We start from the raw sequence: 23,618 nt of genomic DNA on the forward strand, positions 1-23,618 counted from the left end.
CAACTCCATGTTCAAATATACCAAATCTTAGCCACACCCAACCCCACACTTGCACTTTCTCATAGGAATAGAATGAAATGTCATAATCATTGATTTTACCCCCTTGCAAAAAAAAAAAAAAATCTTCCATATTTCAAAGTAAGCATGCACCATGCAACATGCAAAAAAATACCTTGGGTTTCTTATTCTCAGGGTCTGTTGGCAAGGAAAATGCACAAGGTGAAATCAGCTCCTTGGTTCTTGTTAGAGAGGTGGGAGGTGACGGGGTTGAAACAGATGACCTGTGGTCAGATATTGAGCTTTCCGATTTCCCGGATCTTGAAGGTAAGGTGCCACTGCCACAATGTGGGTGCAGTGCTGAAGGACTGAGCTGGAGTGCCTGAGTAGGAAGATGAGTGTGAGGGGAAGGGGAGGACCCCAATTTGGGAAAAGAGGCAGAGCTAGCACTGGAGCCAGGCGGTGAAGTAGGAGCAGAAGGATTCTGTCCTTGGCCTGAGAGCAGTGGTGATGCTCTCTGGGACCTGTGTAGCAGGTCTGAAAGAACTGGAGAAGGATGGAAACTTTTCTCTGGAGAGGAGAGTGTGGCTCTTTGGTTAGTGGGAAATGCAGATGGTGACATAGAGGAGGCTGATGCAGAAGGATATGTGTAAATATTCCTGGGATTTTCTGGACCCCAGAGGTCAGGATCCCTTTCGCTCTTCCAAGAAAAAGGATAAAATCTTTGTGAAGCAGGAGGAAGACCTATAGGACTGGATGTCTTTGTTTGTAGCAGGGAGGGGATTGAATTACTCTTCAAAGAAGTGGGTGATGGTATCTTCTCTACATTTAAAGAAGCCAGGCTACTACTACTACTCTCATGTTTTGTGGGAGAAAGGGGGTGTGCCTGAGGAAGGGGAGCAGATTGGGTGAAAAAAGGTACGTGAAAGGATGGCTGGCTAAATTCAGAATCCTGGTGTTCCCCCTGCCAAGGAGACTTGCCACTCAGTGAGCAACTTGAGAGAGATTTTTTAGGTGTGGATGGGGCTTGCTTTGCTTTTTGATCAAGTGTGAGTGTAGACGAAGCCAGGGAGTTGAGAGAGAAAGTGGGACAGGATGCAGGGGACATGGGTCTCTGGTGAGAAGGGTTTGACTTGAGGATGGCAGTGAGAAGAGAAAGGCGGGAGGGCACCAGGGATTTCACCCCTGACCTGGAGAGATTTCCACTAGAAGACATTGGGCTACAGATGGTAGAAGAAGAGCCATGGAGAGAGGAAGGGAATGGTTTGGGACTTGGGGAGAGTGAATGCATGACAATACGGACTGGTATGTACGAGGCTGAATTCGACTTCAGAGAAGCACTGGAGGACGGTGGAGGAGAAGAGGGTCTCAGACTTTCTCCGGGGCTAAGGACCTGTGAGGCTGACGCTGTCTTCTTCAGAACTTCCAAGGTCTGCCCAGGTTTCTGATCTGCTTCACTGAGACTGGACAAATTAGGGCCTGATAACTGGGTGGAAAGGGGAAGCTGAAACGTCGAGGAGGTGCCCTTCGATGCAAAAAAGGGCGATGAGTGAGCAGAAGTGTGGAAATACGTGGCTGTTTCTTCCACCAAGGCCCCACTGGCGTCCAGCCTCCTAGTGTGGAATTCCTCTAGGGCAGAGGCCCCGCCGAGCTTAGCGGGGTCAGGTGGTGCTTTCTGATTAGTTGGAGAAACAAAGGAGAAAGCAGGTGGTTTACAGGCAAGCTGCTCAGAGGTAGTGGAAGAAGAAGTTGACTGGAGGAGAGAGAAACAGACAGATTGTAATAGGACATTATTTGTGAAGCTATCCATATAGTCTTAGCACTTGTGTGTTTATGCAAACAGTCCTAATAGTTTACATGAAAAGAGGCATCTTAAACTCCATAAAAATGGAAGAAGTTCTGTTTTGCCAAAGAGGCCTTGTTTTGAATTTGGAAAAGAATATTAGAAAACTTGAAGTATTATATACAACAGCTCATGTATTCCCCTGAATGAGCATCAATATTAAGTTATATTTGTATATTTCCATTTATAAAATGATTTACTTACAGAATCTAAAAGAGTTATCTTAATTGGGAATTATGTGATTTGAAAAGATTTAAATAATAGTCAATCTAAATTTCAAAATTCACCTCGGAAAATGAAATAGATTTGTTTTCATTGTAAGAATATAAACCATCATATAATAATAATGACTACAGTCCTCAAAAAATTTAACATACTTCAAAGTTTGAAATTCTAAAAATCTGGACTACTGTTACATATTGTGAACCTAAAAAAAAAAATGCCCAGAATTCAAAAGATGTAGCACCCAATATCAATATACAATGAGAGGGGGAAAGCAAAGTCCAAAACAAAGAGGGAATTTTAGCTTACAAAAATATTTTCCCTAATTACTTGCCAGGATAAACACATAACAAACAACTTGGTCGTTTGTTACTGAAAGGGACACGTGTTCTTTCATATCAAAGCATCCAGAGTACTTTACAAATGTAATGTACCTTAAACAGTGCAACTAACTCTCAATTCCACACAAAACAGATGGAGAAATAATGTATCCTTGTCAAGCAAGGCTAGGATGAGCTTGTGAAATAACAAGGTGTAAGTATTCCTGTGTTCTATTTTTAAGACAAATACTGAAATTACAAGTGAGTCTAAAGTAAATCTTTTAAACATAGGTTTTCTTTCAAAATCATTGCTTTGATTCTATCAATTCATAAGAGAAACTACTGTGTCTAACAAAGAATTTAGGGCATTAAAGAATATTTATCAAGTGATTTTATATGTATACATTTTTGCATTACATAGCAAGAAAATGTATGATCATAAGATTTAAACTTAATAAAAGGTTGACTTAAAAATTTAGTAAAAGATACTTCTTGGTTTTGCTTAAGGTGTCCATGTTAAGGTATCCATCAGTTCTAAAGTAAAGATTTTCATATCATATAGTTTTGTGTTCTGAAAAATATTTAAAACTAATAAATTCAAACCACTCACCCTAGACTTTCCAGTTTCTGAGCAAAAACCCCCAAAATATTAATTTCTTTTTATATGTAAGCCACATATGTATGTACAACACAAAATTCTTGCCACAATAAATAATATTTGAGTCCATTGGCATAACCCAGAATATCCATAATATAGGATAATTGAAAACATCAAGCAGAGAAATTGAGAAAGAAAGCTTAAAAATTCCCTCAGTGATTGTAGAACTGTTTCATGTGATTAATCATAAATAAAATTCTTCTCTTATTGTTTCCAATGATGGTCTCCTCACAGAAGGAATGAAAACATTTCAAGACCTGGTAGGGTGCCTTTTCATGTTGTGCCACAGCTTTTAGTAAAGAATTTTATAAATTAGTAATAGAACCCCAAAATCCCATTATCCTTTCAGTCATGTTTCTAAATAATTTCAATTTATATGACAAACTCATTAATTTATCCTGATTATTCATCAAAATTTCATAATAAATCATAGGGCCATAATTTTGAGGATCTCATTCAGAGGAAAATATTATTCTAACAAACTTTTTCGAGTGTGTGAATTCTAATTACCAAATTTTCTAGTACATAAAGTCATATTTTTTGCTAATATGAGTAACTCAAAGTTTTATGGTACTTTTTAATAGTTAATTATAAAGAACTTCTAAAAGAAAAACTCTGGAAAATCTAAGAATGTTTATTGTTTATAATAATCTACATATTTTAATATTCTGTATGTTAATATTTATAATAGATACATTTCTAATTTGTAAATATACTCTGTTGTTGCACCATGTTTCTTTAAAATTTCAAGGAGTGAAGAATGCATTTTTTAATGAAAAATACTCATTGTCCTGAGTTCCTCTCATCAATAAGTTTATTTTTAAAAGAGGAGCTAAAGACATGAATGATTTTATGCAGAAAGAATAGATACCTGTCAAATGCTCAGTGAGTTGCCTAGCCTTTATTTTACCTCTTCCCTGTAAACCCCTTATTTCTCTATTAAGGTCTATAAATTATTTTCATTCTTTCATTCTCTCCCACTAATAACTCCTTGTGCTGCTTGTTACTAGGTTTGTTACTGTTGCTCTAATTCCTTCTCCCTCAAACTTGTTCTCCTTCTCCACTATTTATTACAAATCTGATCTTTGTTGAGTCCTTTGCTTCAAACACCTCTCAGGGCTACCCCTGACTATGTACTCCAATCCCAAACCCTCCTCTGATTATTTGAGCCCCCTTACCACACATCTCCTACAAAGTCATTTTTCAAAACTCTTTTCCTAGAAAGACTCTCTTGAATCCTGGAATACATTCACATAATCTCAGTAACAGAGGATACTTGCAGTGTTCTGCTGTCATCAGCTTACCCTCCTGTTCTGAACAACAGATCTTCCAAAAAGTCAACACTCACCATGAAACATTTTCCCACCATTCTCTCACTATACTCAACAACTTAGATTGCTTTTCTCTAAGGAAAACTGAGATTACCAGGAAAATAAAATTTTCTTGATCTACCCTCATTTTCTTCTATTTATTCTAGAAAAATTACGACTTTTCACTTTTTAAAGGTTCATTTTCTCTATGTACTCTGAGTCACAGAAGATCCTGTCTTCTTAGGGATCACATTTAGTCAGTTATCCTCATAGGCTATGTATTCATCCTTTTTTTTTTTTTTTTTTTTTTTCCACAGAGAGGAGGAGAGAGGGATACAGAGCTAGAAATGTCGATGAGAGAGAAACATCAACCAGCTGCCTCTTGCACACCTCCTACCGGGGATGTGCCCACAACCAATGTACATGCCCTTGACCGGAATCGAACCTGGGACCTTTCAGTCCACAGACCGACGCTCTACCACTGAGCCAAACCGGTTTCGGCTTTTTTTTTTTTTTTTTTTTTTTTTTTTTTTTTTTTTTTTTAACTAGCTCTCTCGTCTTAACATAAATATAAAACAGAATTTCTCTAATATTTAAAACATCATAAGGATTACAAAAATTTTCACCATTCTCTAGTCTTTTCATTAAAAAGGCAAACTCCTTTTGTTAACCCTGTTAGCTCAACTGGCCATATAATTTGTTTTGGCCAGTAGATCATTAGCAAATGTGATATAAGAAGCAGCTAGAAAAGCAATGTGCATTGGAGCTTACTGGCTTGCTGAGTGCAGAACATTACCATAATGTGAATGAGTCCAGCTAGTCTGCTGGAAAGTACAATACGACATCTCAACTAACCAGCCACCAGACAGCTTAACATCTCCAAACCAATCCAGAAGCCAATCACAGACACATAAGTGAACCACAACAAAGATCCAGTCCTGTGGAACCACTGGGCTTAACCTTGCCAAATTGTTGACTGTCAGATTTCTGAGCTAAATAGAAGGTTGTTCCTGACAAACACTGAATTTTGGCATGGTTTTTTAAGTAGTAAAAGCTAATTAGAAATGTATGCATATACATACACTAGGATCAAAATGAGTTCTGTCTTTCCCACAGTTACAGATCCATGTGGTTTTCTTGACAGTTACATCTTTACCATACAATCACTGCATTGATTTCCTTTTCATGGCCAACACACCCTAAAGTGACTTCCCAGAATCCCACTCTTATATAATATAATCCCCTCCTCGAGAAAGTTGTGACTTGCTTCTAATTAATAGAACCTGGCAAAGGGAAAGGAATTTTGTAGATGTAATTAAAGTCCCTCACCAGGTGACTTGAAGTTAATCAAACAGGAGATTATCCTGTGTGGGAATGACCTAATCAAGTGAGTTTTTAAAAAATGAATCAAGCCGAAACTGGTTTGGCTCAGTGGATAAAGCCTCAGCCTGCGGACTGAAAGGTCCCAGGTTTGATTCCGGTCAAGGGCATGTACCTGGGTTGCCGGCACATCTCTAGTAGGGGGTGTACAAGAGGCAGCTGATCAATGATTCTCTCTCATCAATGTTTTTAACTCTCTATCCCTCTCTCTTCCTCTCTGTAAAAAAAAATCAATAAAATATATTTTAAAAAATAAAATAAAAAATGAATCAAAGTGTTAGAGATCAAAATAGCAGAGCAAATAAATAGAATAAACATTTTTAAGCCACTAAATTTATGGAGATCTGTTATGCAGCAATGGAAAACTAATACACTTTCCACTGGCTTCTTAATAGTCCTCCCACCCCTCTCTTCCACAGGCTCTTATCTCCATTGTCTACAATGATTTATTATTTTCTAAACCCAACAGGCACTTGGATCCCTTATCTTTTCTGATTTCTCTCTAGAATATAACACTTCCTATCTCTCCCTTCTTTTTAAAACTGCTTTATCTGTGGCATCTGTTTCATCAGTCCTTCTTTTTTTTTTTCTTCAGTACTAATATGTTGGAACTTCTCTCTGCTGATTCCTAGAAATGCCTGAGCACTGCTTGTTTGCCCAGAAAACTTGTACTTAACCGTTGTACTTTAGCTCATCCGATGTGAACCTTTCCTGAGGTTTGAGGCTGATTTAGGTGTCCTCCCCTGCACTTCCCATTGTTCCCTGAATGTGTTATCTTTCATTGTCATTGTATTCAGATGCATCTGTTTTCAAGTTCTTAGGAGGTAGGTACTATGCCTTTTAAAGTTTATCCCCTTAGTGTCTAGTGCAAGGCATATTTCCTTCCTGCAAGAATGAAGAAGTATCCCGCAAATGTAAGAACAAAAGCACATACAGCAGGGACATGGTGTCTCCTTAAAGAAGGCCTCATCACCTCCTTCAGAGATTGTCCCCTCTAACTCTGCTACGAACTCCAGACAGTGAAGTTGGGTGAGGGACGGAGAAAACAGTGACTCTGATGGCCAATTCAGGCTTACCTCACCATAGAGGAGAAAAAAAAAAAAAGTTCTGATATCAAGTCAGGAGACACTCCTTTTGAAGGCTCCATCATCTTTCTGCTGGAATTGTCAAAGCAACATGATTTCCCATAAATGTACTTCCTCTATCCTTTGAGCTAATGGTACAAATGATGCTTCATCCAGAGGAAGCAACAGACCATCAGGCAGGGATCACAGGGATTCCACCAGCATCAGAGCAGAATCTGGGGCCTCAAACAGAGTCAGAAAATTTCTCCTAAGTGTATCCAATCTCACTCACCATAGACAGTGACAAAAAGATTAAGAGGACAGAATCATATCCTCATCCCAAACAAGAAGGGAAATGGGGAGGTGGCAGTGGGAAGATCACTAGAAAAAGGTGGTTAAAAAATTAAAATCAGCACCTGGTGACTTTATTCAAAGATAAAATGAAATATCCTATATAATAAAAGGCTAATATTCAAATAGACGCAACAGCAGAATGACTAGTTGCTATGCTACACACTGCCACCAGGAGGCAGGTGCTCGATGCAGGAGCTTCCCCCTGGTGGTCAATGTACTCTCACAGGGGGAGTGCTGCTCAGCCAGAAGCCAGCCTCATGGCTGGTGAGTGCAGCTGCAGTGGCGGGAGCCAATCCTGTCTCTGTGGCAGTGCTAAGGATGTTTAACTGTCGTCTTAGGCCCATTCCCCTGGAGGATCCGGCCTGAGCCGTCAGTAGGACATCCTCTGAGGGCTCCCAGACTGTGAGAGGGTACAGGCCAGGCTGAGCCTCCTCACCCCCCCCCCCAAGTGCATGATTTTCATGTACTGGGCCTCTATTATTAATAGTATGGTGAAAATTTTGCACAGTGATGGATGGTTACTAGATTTCACTGTGGTGATCACATTGTAAGATTTATTCACTATATTATACACATGAAGCTAATATAAGTATATACCAACTATACTTTAATTAAAAAATAAATAAATGTGTTTTTAAAAATCACTTGGTTAGGAATGTGTATAACAAAAGAATGAGGGCCTCTACATTATCACAACTGCCTCAAGGCAATTATATGACCAAGAGAGCCCTCCCAGAATCTGAGATAATACATGAATCACCTCTCACCTACTTGAGCAAGCCAGAGTGTCATCTAGTTAGCAGCTAGAGTGTCATCCAGATGATAGGTGCACATTACTTCCCAGCTTCTTGATATTTATGCCATTTTTCAGGAACTACTTCAGTCATTTTAAGCTAGTCCTCCCAGCAGTTAACAGAATCTAACACGGAAGTTTAACCTATCAGCTTTTTAGTCTTCAATTGCTAAAGCAAAAGCTATGTTTGGAGGATTTATTTTAATAAACTATGGAACAGGAGCTAAGATATGAGGCAGGAGTCCTAGGCTCTCTTTCTTACTCTCTGACAGATTTTTCTCAGCTCTGGGTTAAAACAATTCTTATAATGTCTAGTCCCTATTGATATCCCAGGGTAATGTGAAAAGGAGGATCATTTATTCACTTATCAGAGCACCTACAAGTGTCCCAGGCATTGTGGTAGATGATGGGACCAGAAGGCAAGAAGATTTTTTGGTCATAATGAGGCTCACAAATATACTGGAGCATTGAGGCCCCAGGGGTATAAGGAAGATTTTTATGTCTAATGTCCTGTCCAAATAATTCAATTTAATCCCTTTTCCATAGGTCCAGGAAATCTAATGTCCAAATTTCCAATAATTTTATGTAAAAACCTCCTTTATTTTACCTTAACCAGTTATTCTGATCTTATTTTCTCATTTTTTACATCCAAGCTACATTTGAACCAATAGTATAAAAATCCTCTTCTCCTCTCATGTTCTTTACCCTGCACCCCAAAACATGCTACCTTCTTAAATTTCTAAAATACAGTAAATTATTTGTTGAGAACTTATGTTGGGCCAGAAACTATAATTTTATGTATAAATATAAATTAATAAATATATAATTTAATTTAACCTTCATAAGGAAAGTTGATATCACTATCCCATTTTACAAATGAAGAAGCAAAGGTTTATGATTACAAGTAATCACCCAGAAGAACATGGCCAGTCAGTTGCCCGCCTCATTTTCGTTTTCCCATACCATCCCTCCAACACATGGAAGTCCCTTTCCTCATCACCTATCTATTTCTCAACTTGATTTGTGCCTCTACCACCCCACTCACACTATTCACATTAAAGTCACCAAATAACGTCCTAATTTCCAGATTTAAAAAGCTGTGAGGACCTGTTTTATTGAACTTTGTTTTATATTTTCCTTGTATTACATTTATATTTTATATTATATTAAATTTTATGTTTTAATAAAAGGCACCAAGTGCCTCTTCTGTAGCTGAACTGGTCAGATGGTAGGGAACCTCATCCTGCCTCTCCCAGAGTAAGAGAAAGCACAAAGGACGTGTGGCTCCAAGAAGGAAATGGCAGACAAGGTTCTAGGGGCTCACCCAGGAGAGTGAAAGGGATTCCATATTTCAAATTGACTGTGGCCAGGTCAGACCTCATATCCCTGGTCTCATCCCTACACATCTTCTGGTCCTGTTAATACCGAGGAGAGAGGTTGCCATAATGTTTCATATCCAACTATGTCAGCAAACAACCTTTGATCCTTTCTTCAGCTTTGATCAGGACCTCTTGAATCTCCCAGCCTGCCCTTCTTCCCTAATCAAGCAGCAGCATAGATTAACCTGGTTGCCCCACTTGGCAAAAGTCCTTGCTAATGTCCATTAAAAATATCTGGCAAGGCAGCTAGAAAATATGAAAGTACAATGTTGTAAAGGAAAGCTTCATTCTCCATGAGGTCTCTCAGCATAAAAGTTGGAGAATTATTGTGCTTCATACTTGATAAACCTGGGTCAGTACTCAAATTATGTCACATTGTCAGAAAGGTATTATTTATTATTATGTTATTGTTATTTTGCTTTCTCAATGTGATATGATTGATGCCAGATTCATTTGAATTCTATAAAACAAATTACTGAGCTACCTTTAAAAAATCAATAAATTTAACTATTACATATTTAGGTATATGACCTTGTTCGTATTCCACTCTTTTTGTTGGAAGCCCCTTTAGCTTTCATTGCATGAACCCCTCTCTCCAGCTTCTTTGGTCCCTTCTCAGTCTCTTTCAGTGGCTTCCCTACTTCCACAGGATCTTTATATCTTACTGTTTCCTGACTTGTATCTTATGTCCTCTTAATAGGTAGATAGATGATGATAGATAGATGATAGATAGATAGATAGATAGATAGATAGATAGATAGATATAGATAGATAGATCTATATCTATCTATATCTATATATCTATATCTATAGCTATATCATTTATATCATCTATATCTATATCTATATCTATATCTATAGCTATAGCTATAGCTATATCTATATCTATAGCTATATCTATATTGATAGCTATAGCTATAGCTATCTACAATATATGTATATCCATTCTCATTGTTTTAATTTATGCAGCAAGTATCTCCAATCTCCCAGCTTTTCCAGTGTTCCAGATTCATACTCCTACTTTCCTTTTAGATATCATCATGCCATGCTTCCAAGGCATCTCAAGCTACCCTTAAATGTCTTACCTCTTCCTATCCCTTCCCAATACCTGTTATTTTTTCCCCCAGTTAATCCAACATTTATCTAATTTCCTTGGTTATAAAATCAAGCATTGTTACTTTTCCCTCATAAAATAATTCAATTAACTCAACCCCATAAGTTTGTCTTTTTATTCACACTATCATTGCCTAAATCCAGATTTTATCCTAAGTCTTTCAGAAAAATCACTCTGTGTTTGTAATCACTCTGTTTGTATATTCACCTCCCTTTGAATGCTAATACTATCCCAAGGTAAGACAATTCTTACATCTTTACACCAACATTCAAAAACAATACTTTTTTCTGAATTTTATTTATGAGGATTTTAATTTTAAAATCCTTTTAAAATACTTATATAGCATTTTTACTTTTTACTTACACTTTATAAATGAAATTCTACAAGCCACTACAATAGAAATACTTCAAATAAAAATAAACTCAACCCTATATTTATACTGACTATGTTCAAGATTATACAGTAACTACTATAGTGAACAAAATGTTTAATAGAAATGGATTTAACAGGGTCTTTACCTATAAAAGAATTTACAGTCTGCTGTGGAAGATGAGGCACAAATCTACGTAGTTATAATACATGCTGTAATAAGATAATTGTAATAAAAAAATGTTCAGGGGAAAAAGTTATCAGAATTAAATTGAGAGAGAGTTTGCTTTCACTGAAAGAACTAAAGCAGATTTCATAAAGGAGTCAATATCTGAGAAAAAACTTCAAAGATATAAACTTCCAAATATTTTTCTTTTCTTATACCTTATTGAACTTCACCTATGTTCAAGACACTACACTCTGTGCTATGGATACAAAAATAAACAGGAGACAGACTTTGACTTCTCAGTCTAGTGAGGAAGAAAGATAAAATCAATTAGTATAAGCATTGAAGAGGCTACAAAAGTATAAAAAAAATGACAGAGATGAAAAGGAAAAACTAACCCACCTTTAAAAGGATGTCTAGGAAAAGGTACTACTTGAGCTGAACTAGAGTCTCAAGTAGCCTGGGGAAAAATGACCTTGGATCTGGGGAAGAAAGAAGCATTACACACAGAGATATCAAGAGCTCTGGGATGGAAAGGTATGAAGTGTGAACTTTGGTGAGAATTTGTGAGAACTGAAGAAGAGAGGTGCGAGATGTATCGATATGTAGAAAATGACATTTGGGTTAGGCTATGAAAGCTTAAATTCCAAACAAATAACTAAAGATTTTTTTTAGGAATAGCCTAATAAATACTTATGACTAACAATAGTTCTAACTTATAGACAATCCTATATAAAGATTCATTTTTACCAGATTGAACAGAAAATCACTTAACTGCATTTCTGTTTGAAAACTTGCTATTTTTGGCATCAAGTAATCCAATCACAAGGTAGTCTTTACACTTTTTACATTAAATTTCTTCTACTGACATCATTAAACTTATTTTGTCTTCTTGCATGCTCTGGTTATTTCTCTTTAGTTTAAATTTGTGTGTGACAGCCCTCTTATTTTTAATTCATCTTTTTTTATTATTTCATCACTAAAATGAATTATTAAGAAACATGGAAACAGGAACAACAGCTATTCCCAAACATTTCAGGATTCAGAACTACTCCATTAGCAGTAACCATCATTTTCAGCCACTACTAATGAATAAGGTTGAGCTTTGCCTTTCCATTGTAGCTCTGATAGCATGAACTATAACCTCTAACCTATACTGGCAAAAAGTTTCCAAAGTGTTTGTGTAGCATCCAGTTTGACCTCTATATATTTAGTCTCATGAAATCAAAATAAATGACCAATTTGTGAAGAAATATATCAACTGGGGAAAAAAGAATAAATTTTAAAAATTGCTAAAAAATTGTTTCATTTATTTATATCTAGTATCATCACACCTGCATGTTCTTTTTCAAAGGGGCCCCATCACACTAACCTCTACTAATATGGAAATCCTCACATCTCCTACTTGGTTATTCCATCATCTTTCCTGAGTTAAGAAAAAAAATATTTAAGCCTATCACCACTTACTGAGAGTATGTTTAATTGTATGATTAGAATATTTCCAATAACTAGCTGAGACTAAACTTCAAGAAGAAATTTTTTCCAGTCCAATCATCCTGGGTAGAGATAGCCCAGAAAGAGTCTTCTATCACCAAAAAGCAGCACAGGATACTAGATGCTTGATGGAGATATGCATACAGCATCAGGAAGCCAGTTAAAGCACAGAAATAAAGATGGGGTGGCACTAAAAATAAAATCCCTACTCTACAGTTTTACATAGATCCAAAAGTCCAACCAAAAGTTTAGTTCATCAATAATGTTCACCCAACTACTTTGGGGTGCTTGCAAATATCTGGTCTGATAGATCCTAAACAACATCTTGGTACTCTCCCATGCTCACTGTCAAGGGCAACTCTCCATTCACTTTGTACTCTAAAGCCAGCTTCTGCATTCTTGACATTCTACATACACTTTGTTAAAGTCATCTAATAATTTCATTACAACAAATAGACAGTCAATGGCAAAATCTTCATATTTTCCCCTTCAAAATCCCTCCCTTCCTTTCCTTGATATTTTTCTTGCCATCATAGACATCAGTCTTCTACTATATCAAAGGCTTTCCGTCCACCTTAAAGAAATCATTCCATCTTGCTGCTAAATTATGGGATGCGATCTTCTTCCCATTTTAATGAGGCCAGTCCCACCATGATGGCTTCTAGGACTACAGTACATATTTCCCTTAGGACATACAGGAGGAACTTATTTTCCTTATACACTTTTATTTCCTACTGTACCCTTTACTACTCTTTTCCTAGTTTGAAAGCAACATATTTACTAGTATATCTAAAATCCAACAGGTGTCCTCTCATTGGATGCTTCTCATGTTTTCAGTGTGCCTCTTGAAGCACCCAGCTCATCAAGCACTCTCTCCTAAGAAACTCCCATTATCAACCTTCACAAGAATTTCAAAAGGAAGAAGTAGGGTTTCCCGAAATCCTCTCCAATTAAAGGTTTTACATTTTCTCCTCAGCCAACTCACAGTATAATTGTATAATCTTTATGTCTTATAAATTTACTGCCTATGTTTACACCTTGATGATTTATGATCATACGATTTTGGTTTTGTAACGTCTTTTTCTTTGAGTATTGTATGCCTTGACAAGAAAAGTCTAGAACAAAGGGTGTATAAACAATATTTTTTCTCTTGTAAGAAGAAAAACCTACCTGCCCATGCTTTTGTTGAGAAGCCATCCCATGAGGCATTTCAGGATGTGATGGGGCCTGGAGGTTTGCTGCCCGTGTTTTGGGACGCACCACATCAGAGACCGGACTGGAGATTGCCAGAGACGTAGGCCGAGGAGCTATGGTGCCCGTCCCCCCTGGGGGGCTTTGTTCAACTTTTTTGCTTGTAGCTTCATCTTCCCCTTCAGAGTCCACAATAAAGACATATTCAGCTTTGAAGAGGCCACTTTGCTGCATTCCTTGGGGTTCGTTCACTTTAAATTCCCTTACTTTTGATATCTTTCCAATGCCCTCTGAAGGGTAAGTCAATGCCCCTCCGTCTCTCTGCTGTTGGCTCCCAGCTTTCAAGGTCAAGTACTCACTGAAATTAGACTGCAATAAATAAAAGCATTGATGTCAGTTTGATACATGCTACTTTTTTTGCATGTACACTTAAAAGCATAGTCTCCATAAGGACAAGAATTTCTAAAAATATATTTAAAGATCAGGTTGGCTGAAAAAAGATTAGGTTGAAGTTAACAGTTTACATTTACTAGGTTACCTATTTGTCCTAGTCCAAACTCAAACACTGTAGTCCTCAGAATCAACATCAACAAACAAACCTGCTTTCAAATAAATGATGAGATGACTTTGTAAAAAGAGATGGAGAGAGTAATGTTTTCCATAAAGACATTCATGAAACAAAGGGAGACTATTAATAGTACAGGGTTTAGCTAATGGTCAAGCAAAACCTGTATATTCTGTATAAATGGGGGAGAGAGGAAATCCCATTGAAACATTTTAAAATAATATAACTTTCTCTAAAAATCTGAGAGAAAAATTTAAATTGGAACAAAATTCACAGATATTCAGACAAAACAATCTAAGCTAATTGGGAAGAACTTGTGAATAGAACACCCAAAAAAAGATAGATATTTTCAGTACAAAGTACTTTTTGTTGTTATTTTATTTTGGATTTGTAATTCTATACCTTTTCCCATCCAATTTTCTTTTTTTGTTTTTTTAATATATTTTATTGATTTTTAACAGAGAGAGAGAGAGAGCTAGAAACGTTGATGAGAGAAACATCGACCAGCTGCCTCCTGCCCACCCCCCTACCGGGGATGTGCCCTCAACCAAGGTACATGCCCTTGACCGGAATCGAATCTGGGACCTTTCAGTCCACAGACTGACACTCTACCACTGAGCCAAACCAGCTTTGGCTCCCATCCAATTTTCTATGAAAATATAGAAGGTTCATAAGACAGCTTTACCATGCTACCAAAACACTTTGTTCTAAAATGATAGTAGCTGTGCTATGCTAAGATTGTGTTTAAAATACCTAAGGTTAATTTTCTTGGTTTTGATAACCATACTATCTTTAATAATAAAAGTATAATATGCTAATTAGACTGGACAGCCGAACAACCTTCCGGACATCATTCTATACATCATTCTGGATGAAGCCGCTGAGGCAGAGGTGGTTAGGGGTGATCAGGCAGACTGGCAGGTGCAATTAGGAGCCAGCAGTCCTGAATTGTGAGAGGGTATAGGTTGGCCTGAGGGACCCCCCTCCCTCGTGCACAAATAATAAAAGAAGCTAATTAAATTAAAATAATTTTAACTGTGGTCATCAATATAATATGTGATAATAGGTATGTATGTATTCTGTGTGTAAAAGGCAGAATAGAAGTCATATCATTGATTAGGTGTAACTAAGTTAAGGAGTTGACTTTACACACTCATTTCACACCTTTCAGCTTGTGCTGGTAAGGTCAAGATAGAATACAAATTGCCTCTGATTAGGATTTCTCTGATAATGGTCACTTCACATGTTAATTACAATGCTCTATAATAACAACCCCCCAAATTGGAAGGGTTTAAATTAACATAGAAGCATTCTATGACAATTTTTTATTATGAAAAGTAATGGAATAACTAAAAAAACTGGCAAAAAATTAAACTAGTTTTAAAAACATTTTTAATGATCTAAAATAGCCCATTCCCCCATAGTCTATCATTCTCTATTCCTTTATTCTGAAGCATTTTTACAGCATTTATCACTACTTGAGACTTTATTATATATTTTTTCAGTTTTTTCATTGCCTGTATTCCCAATAACAAATAAGTTATGAGTTGACTTTATTCACTCAGAATACACAGCACCAAGCATGTAACACACTCAGTAAATAGTTGTGAAATATAGAAAGAATGAGGGATTATTTATCCTGTTCGATTATAATACTGAACTGTTTAAAAAAATAGAAAGAAAAAAATTTCAATCTCATTTTAACAATGTAGTTCTGTGTGTATCATTTTTAACATCAGATGATTATCATCATCCTAGGAAGCTTTGGAGATCTGCAACCAAAATTGGTTCATATATTTACAGTCTCACATAATCATAGTGTCTAACAACAAAGGAACCCATGAATATATTATATGTAGTTGACTACTGTTAGAAACTCACCAGAAGTGCCTTATGCAGTATTCAGAAATTTTCTAAATTAATTTAGTCCCAATGGTCTTTGAAATAAGATAGCATTGAAATATCCAGAATCCCAGATATATTACTACTTGCTAGATAAGGAGTTTTCATAGAAAGTAAATCAGATTATTTTATGCCCTTCCAGTTGATTCAAGCATACCACAAAGTTCCCCAGTCACATTTTATTTAAAATAAGACAATATTGAAACACATTCTAAGGAGATTTTTTTAACCCACATATCATTTAATTTTCTAATACAAATCATTTTCAGAATTCTGTCCATTTTGTCTTAATTTTATTTTCAGTTTTGGTCGCATTTTAGATAGGTCTAATCAGGGTATAAATGCAATTTTATAGCCTATTTTGTGACATATTATAAGGTTAACATTTTCCATTAATTTATATTATCACCATAATTATAAGTTTGCCAAGGTGAGGTATTATCATATTCTTAACTTTTGTGGCATTATGCTGTTTTTATTTTTCACTAAATATTTTTATATAACATTTTTCCTTTTTTTGTTCTATTTTTGGGGATACATTTCAAAGAGGTTATTGAAAGGCTATGAACAGTTTTATGATAATGGATAAAGGTTTTCCCCCCAAAATTGTACATATTCACATAACTAGCAACAAAATGTGAGCCATGTGAATATCCCCACAATATCCCCACTGGATATTATACTTTTTTAATGTTTCCAATTATTACATTTAAATAGTAGCACCTCACTGTTTTATCTTGTATTTTCTTTCTAAATAAATGTAAATTTTTAATTTTGTTTTTATAATTTAAAATACATTTGAGAGAAGGGGAGGTGGCAGGAGGCAAATGATAAAATATCAACTCAAAAGGGTGAGAATAATGTATTAGAGAGAACCTGGGATCAGATTACCTTTAAGTTTCTGTTACACAATTATATTTTTAGTCAACCTTAGATTTTTTAGCCATCTCACTTAAAGTGGAGGAAATAAACACCCATTCAAACTTCTAAGACATTATTTTGGATGATGTAATGTTATTTGCTTGATATAAAAAAGAATAAAAATAATCCTACCCTATTTATAGTTTCTGGATTCTTATCACTTGGTTCCTCAGGAATTTTAACAAGAAATTTAGAGGTGTCAGCCAACTGAGAGTAGGTTGGTAGTCTTCTGACAGTGGGGACAAATGTGAAGATCAGAGGTTTGGCTTCAGAATCACCAGAAGAGACCTATGAGACATGTAATAAATTAGAGTTTCAGTCTTGTCAAAGGTTCATCTTGACTTTTTCTCTATACACCAGGATATTTATCTCACTTATTTTGATAAACTGCCTATTGTCCTGTGGTCATGTATATGAATGCCAAAGAAAACAGCTATAAAAATAGTCATAGTGCATCAAGAAGATCCTGTTGTAGGGGATGACAATAAAACAACAGGTGGCAAATTAATGTGTTAGAATATTATGGGGCATCTCTACCTCGGTGGGTTCATCACAAACTCACCTTCCAGTCTGTTTCAAATGGACTTTTATCCTTTTAACCCTGGTTTAGCAGGTTCAATTGGACTCATAATCACTAAGCTTTCAAGAAACTTAACATTTATCAATAATGAGAATGCTAAATGTGGATTCAAAATTGGAAGTATGCTTTTCTGGCTATCAGGATGTGAATGCCTGCTAAAGGATATATTTTTCATTCATTCTTTATTTATTCATAAATAAATTTCAGTAAGTATTTTTTATGTGGCAGGCAATCAGGAGCTTGGGATAAAACAGTGACTAGGAAACAGTCAATAGACCATTACTCACAAGTAGAAAAAGAGTGTGCACAGAATACTAAGGGAAAAGTGAGAGGGGTTATCTACCCAACCTAAAAATCTCAGAGAAAAAAAAAACACACCTGAAATTGAAGTCCCAGTGAAGAGGAAAGTAATGATGTCTGGGGCTGATAAAACCAGCAGAGAGAAAGCATGGGAAAAAGCAGCAGTGGGTTGTAGATCACGCTTTATTGTGTCCTATTTATTGCCACTAGAGAACCATTAAAGATTGGGAAATGACATATTCACACAAGATTTTTAGATAGATAATTCTGGTTTTGAAGGGACACAAGACTAGAGACAAGGACAAAAAGCCAACTGCTATCACTTGAGGATTAAATGAAAAGGGAGAAAGAGAAGATGATGCTGTGAATTTCTTTTTTGAAGTTTGGATGAGAAGTAAGGAGAAAGATTCAGAGTAGTCAGATAGGGAAGCAGAGTTAAGGAGATGCCTTTTGGTCTGTAATGGGATAAACTTGAACATATCTTTAGACTGAAGGAAGGAAGCAGTAGAAAATAAAAGCAGAGCAAGATCTTGGAAGAAGCAGGCAGATTAAGTTACAGAAAGAAGAAAAGGAACATGGTCTCCTTGGAGTCCAGAGAAAATGAATTAAGTTGAAGAAAGGTCATACATCTAATGGAGTGGAGAAGTGGGAAGGTGAGGGAGATCATTTTTATATAATCAATGTACATGACAGAATTAGCTCCATCTAGTCAGAGTAACACTGCTGCTTTGCTGCCTCAATGCCTCTGTCAGAAAATATGTAATATGGCCCTGGAAGATTTGGCTAAATGGATAGAGCGTTGGCCTGCACTGAAGGGCCCTGGGTTCGATTCCAGTCAAAGGCACATGCCGGGGTTCTGGGCTCAATCCCAGTAGGGGGAGTGCAAGAGGCAGCCAATCAATGATTCTCTTTCATCGTTCATGTTTCTATCTCCTTCTACCTCTTCCTTCCTCTCTGAAATAAAAGAGAATATTAAATATATATGATATGCTCTGGCAAGATCCTAACTTCCCATTCCCTTTAAGCTGTACTACCTTTCTATGCCTCAGACAACTTGGACTTTATCTCAACATGGATTTTAACACTGATCACTTCTGTTCCTGTGAAAATCCAGACCTCTGCATCATCCCTCAATCTCCATATGCTATACACACCCCTAGTTTTGTTCCCATCTTGTACCATGCTCGCCCCAACTCGTTATACTTTCCCTGTTCACTCTCTGGGATTCAGTCAGCCATCACAAAACCCTCCATACTCTTAACTTCTTTTCTAAATATTCTAGCTCTAACTAAACCATGGCTCCCCCTGAAGGACTGTCCTTCCCAAGAAGCTCCCTCAGTGGTAGCTGTTTCCTCTCACACTGACATGGGAGTAAAATAGGTATGCTCCTTACTCCTGTTTAATGCGTCCAATCATTCCTCTTCCTTCCTCTTACCTAAAAACTTCCAGCTTTGAATCTTGTGTCATCAATGTAGAACACTCCTTACTTCTCCTTTTCACAGTTACCTGCCCATATCTACATAAAACTCTTTTCTTTAAAGATTACGTTCCTGGCTCAATCTACTATCTCTTACACTATGCTTTTCATTATTTTATACCAGAGTCCCAATGCAGGAATGCATGGGTGGGGTCTGGCTAGCCCCAAATGGAGTTGATTGGGGCTGGGCCTATCCTGAGGAGGAGATGGTAGGAGGTTGACTGGCCAGCCCGCCCCAATCTGGGGCCTGATCAGGACCAGGCCAGCTGAGGGAAGGGGCCATGGGCAATTGGCCAGTGGGCCTTGACTCCAATTGGGATTGGGCGACTGATTGGGGGTGGGGCTGGCATGGGGAGGGGCTGTGGGTGGTAGGCCACCAGCCCCTTCCCCCGAATGAGTTAGGAGGTGTCCATTGGGGACAAGGGGCCTGGGGGAGGGGCCATGGGTGGTTAGTTGGCTGGTCCTGCCCCTGATCGAGGTGGGGAAGGGTGGATCTGGGGTGGGGCCAAGTAAGGGGAGGGGCTGCAGGAGGTTGGCCAGCTGACCCCGCTCTATTGAGATGGGGGGATAATCAGGAGGAGGGAGTCATAGAGAAGGGTTGTAGGCCAATCAGCGTGGCGGGAACCCATCAGGAGTGGGGCTGGCCAGGTGGAGGGGCTGAAAAAGGTTAGTCGGCCAGCCCCATCCCTTATTGGGGTGGGGGATATAATCAGGGGCAGGACTGGCCAGAGGAAAGGGGCAGGTGCGTTTGGCTGGTGGGCTGCCCTTGATCAGGGTGGGTGAGTCCAATCAGGGGCTGGCAGGCAGGGGGGCAAGGCCACAAGGTTGGCCAGCTGGCCCCACCCCCTGATCCAGCCGGTTTGCTGGCCACAGTAGGTATCATAGTGATCAGCCTTTATGATCTGTATAGCATTACGGTCATTGGCTTTTTATATATAGAGAGATTACATGGATAAATTTTCTAGTATTGTGTTGCCTCTACTCTCCTTGCATCTCACATTCCTAGCCTAGATAAAAACCAATGGTCCCCCCATATTTCTGTTTTTTTCCATTCTATGACCACTTCTTCTTTTCTTCCTATACCACTCACTCCAGTTTTCTAACTCCAACACTTCGTGGTCCCACCAAAATGAAAATCTACTGATTCTTCCAACATTAGGTTTTCCCATACTTCTTTTTTATAATCAGCATGCATTTACCACAACTTCTCCCATGCATACCAACCTCTCACATTATCATTCCTGTGTAGGTAAGTCACAGTTCTCACTAAATTGGACCCCATGCTTATTCTACCCCTGAATCACAGAGGTGAATGTGGTTATGGAAAAAATCACATGACTGTGCTTACTGATTCACTTCAAATTTTTATGACTCTGAGCCTCAAGCAGACCTTACAGTGCTGCTCTATAATCATACTATGGTTCCATAGCCCATTCACTCTTCTACTTGCCTAGAAAACTCACATCTTTTTTTCTTTCTTCAAGCCCCTGGTATCTCCCCTAGTCTCACTCTTAGCTGATGACTTTGTTTCCCATTCCATTAAGATAATTAAAGCAATCGGAGAAGATTTTCCAAGGTCCCCATCACACATCTATTCACTCATCTACATCTTTGTTACTTTATATGGCCTTCAGTCCTGATACTATAATATGTTCCTACTATAAACAATATTCACTTGAACATTGTACTTACTTATACTTACTACTTTTATTTATTGAACAGGGTCTTATCAAATGCCTATTAACTGTGAGGTATTTCTGTAGGATTGGTAATATCACAGTGAACAAAAATCTCTACCCTAATGGAATTTACATTCTAGTGAACAGAGAGTAAAGAAAAAAAAAAAAGAAAAAAGAAAAAAAAAAAAAAACCTCTGTACAATACATAGTATTTCCAATACTTATACACTATGAATACTAGCTATAAAGCTATTGCAATAACCCATGGGAGAAAAAAATGGTAGTTTGCGCTCAAGTTGCTGCAATAATAGTAATCAGAAGTGTAAACTTCTGGCTATATTTTAAAGGAAAATCTTAGAAATTGCTGAAAAGTTAGATGTAGAATATAAGAGATAAACAAGAGTAAAGACCAGGTCAACATTTTTTATGTCAGTCATTTCTTAAAGCACGAGTTATTATTTACTAGATGGGAAAACAATAGGTAAAGCTTGTTTGAGAATAAATATCAAGTTTGAAATATACATCCAAGTAGAATGTGTATAGGGAGTCAAGTTTAGAAGAAAGTCTGTGCTGGAGATTACATTACTAGGGTTGTTAACCTATACATAGTATTTAAAAACCATGAGACTAGATGAAATTACCACAAAGAGGAAAAAAAGAGATCCAAGATTGAACCTTCCAGATTCTAACATTAAGTGACCAAGCAGCAAAGGAAGAACAAGTAAAAGCAAAATGGGATTTGATTTTATTTTTGTTAATCTTCACTGGAGGATATTTTTCCATTGATTTTTAGAGAGACTGGAAGCGGGGAGGAGAGACAAAGAGGGAGAAACATCGATGTGAGAGACACACATCGATTGTTTGCCTCCTGCACAGGCCCCCAACCAGAGCCAGGAATCAAGCCTGCAACTGAGGTACATGCCCTTTTCAGGCACTGATCCAAGGACTCTTCAGTCCACAGGTCCACATTCTATCCACTGAGCCAAACTCGCTAGGGCAACATGGTATTTTAAAGAAATTAGGAAAGCCTGGAATATCATTGACAGGAATAGAAAAAAAAGGATTAATAAACAAAAGGATTGACAGATAATACTGGGAGCCCAGCCCAAATGTAAATCTCTGAGTTGTAGTAAAGCAATTTGCTTAGCTTTGTTATATTCTTTCCAGGGATGTTCAATTGCCTATCAAATGAACAGAGAAAGTAAGTCGTAGCATTTAGAGAATTGACATTTGGATGCAGTTTTAGCAGAAGAATGTTGTGAAAACAAGGAAATTGAGAGTACTAATGAGAGTAGAGCAAATGATCTACCATGGACAGTTAGTTTAATTGGGTAAAGAAGAGGGACCACAGATTCAAAGCACTAGAAGGCTTTGAGTCATAGCATGGTTGTGAGAGTTTAAGATTTAGAAGTAGAATAATTCTAGGGGATTATGAGGTCCAGGCTTTGGCCTTGAGACTGGGTATCTGAAATGAAAAAGCAGGAGGAACACTTGAGATTGTGAAGGTTAGGGAATTGTGACACAAAAATGTCAACAAGGTCATCCTTATGAAAACCAAAGATGTGCTGGGTAACAGAAAGATTGGGCTGGAGAGAAAGACAGCATGGTGGCTCAGTGTGAGACCACAGTTAGAGGGTACCTGGAACAGGCTATCTTGGACACTAGATTATTAACTGAATATTTCCTTTGTGGACATGAAATCAAACAAAGAGGACTGGATTTCCTTGTGGGAAATTTTGCTGAAGTTACAGGCCTAACAAACTAAGTCTGGGCCACATTATAGGGCATACCTTTCTGGTGATTAATAAACTAAAACATTTATGCCTTATAAAAACAATGCATAATCCTTAGTGGGTGTACATACACAGATAAACCCTCCTGAGCCAAATTTCATTTTTTAATATTATTTTTAGCCTTGAACGATATTTGTCATTATTTCATGACTGCAATCATGTTACAACACCTCTTTTGCAGCTTATCATCAGAAAATAAAAAACCAGTGCTTTCCTTTGTAGGAAAGAACATTAGATCTTTTTTGAGATTTGGGAAGCCCACTAGTCTTATCAGCAATTCATAATGCAACACAATTTCTACATGGATTTTCTAGAAAGGTTTCTTGACATGACTAATTTCATCAATAGCATGATGGATGGAGAGTGGCTTTAGCAAAGAAATCACTTAGGTTGTTCAGATAGTTCATCATAGACTGTCATTTAGAGGTCAAAGAAGAGGTGACAATGTGATTTTGTCCCCAGGTTCTGTAGGCCTCCCTCTTGCCCCTACATGGTGACTATAGGTGTATTTTTTGTTCCATCCAAATACTAACGTAGTACAGTCTTCAGTATAAGCACCCCATTCAGTATAAGCACTTCATATGTTATGAAATACATATAACCATTAGTAAAAGTAAGTGCCCTTGCCTTCTACAGCATATAAATAATGAAAATTTAAGTTTCCAAAAACCTTGCACAAATTGTATAATTTAATACTCCTTAAATCTCTATAAAATACACAGATCTCCACTCATGTGGATGAAAACT

General features: G+C 37.4%; 1 protein-coding gene across 6 annotated transcripts in view; it reads right to left on the bottom strand.

Moving 5' to 3' along the window:
• The window catches only part of LOC118706153 (muscular LMNA interacting protein), a 241,572-nt gene that overhangs the window by 116,327 nt on the left and 101,627 nt on the right, over positions 1 to 23,618 (bottom strand). For all 6 annotated transcript variants that reach the window (XM_045572971.1, XM_045572969.1, XM_045572966.1 and 3 more), the window contains exons 2-3: positions 13,634 to 14,023; positions 173 to 1,750 (exon numbers count right to left, since the gene is read on the bottom strand). In XM_045572971.1, the coding sequence (XP_045428927.1) occupies positions 173 to 1,750; positions 13,634 to 14,023 (1,968 nt within the window). The remainder of the gene's footprint in view (positions 1 to 172; positions 1,751 to 13,633; positions 14,024 to 23,618) is intronic.

The sequence above is a fragment of the Pipistrellus kuhlii genome, unplaced genomic scaffold, assembly GCF_014108245.1.
Source record: "Pipistrellus kuhlii isolate mPipKuh1 unplaced genomic scaffold, mPipKuh1.p scaffold_m20_p_5, whole genome shotgun sequence".
Classification (NCBI taxonomy): Eukaryota; Metazoa; Chordata; class Mammalia; order Chiroptera; family Vespertilionidae; genus Pipistrellus; species Pipistrellus kuhlii.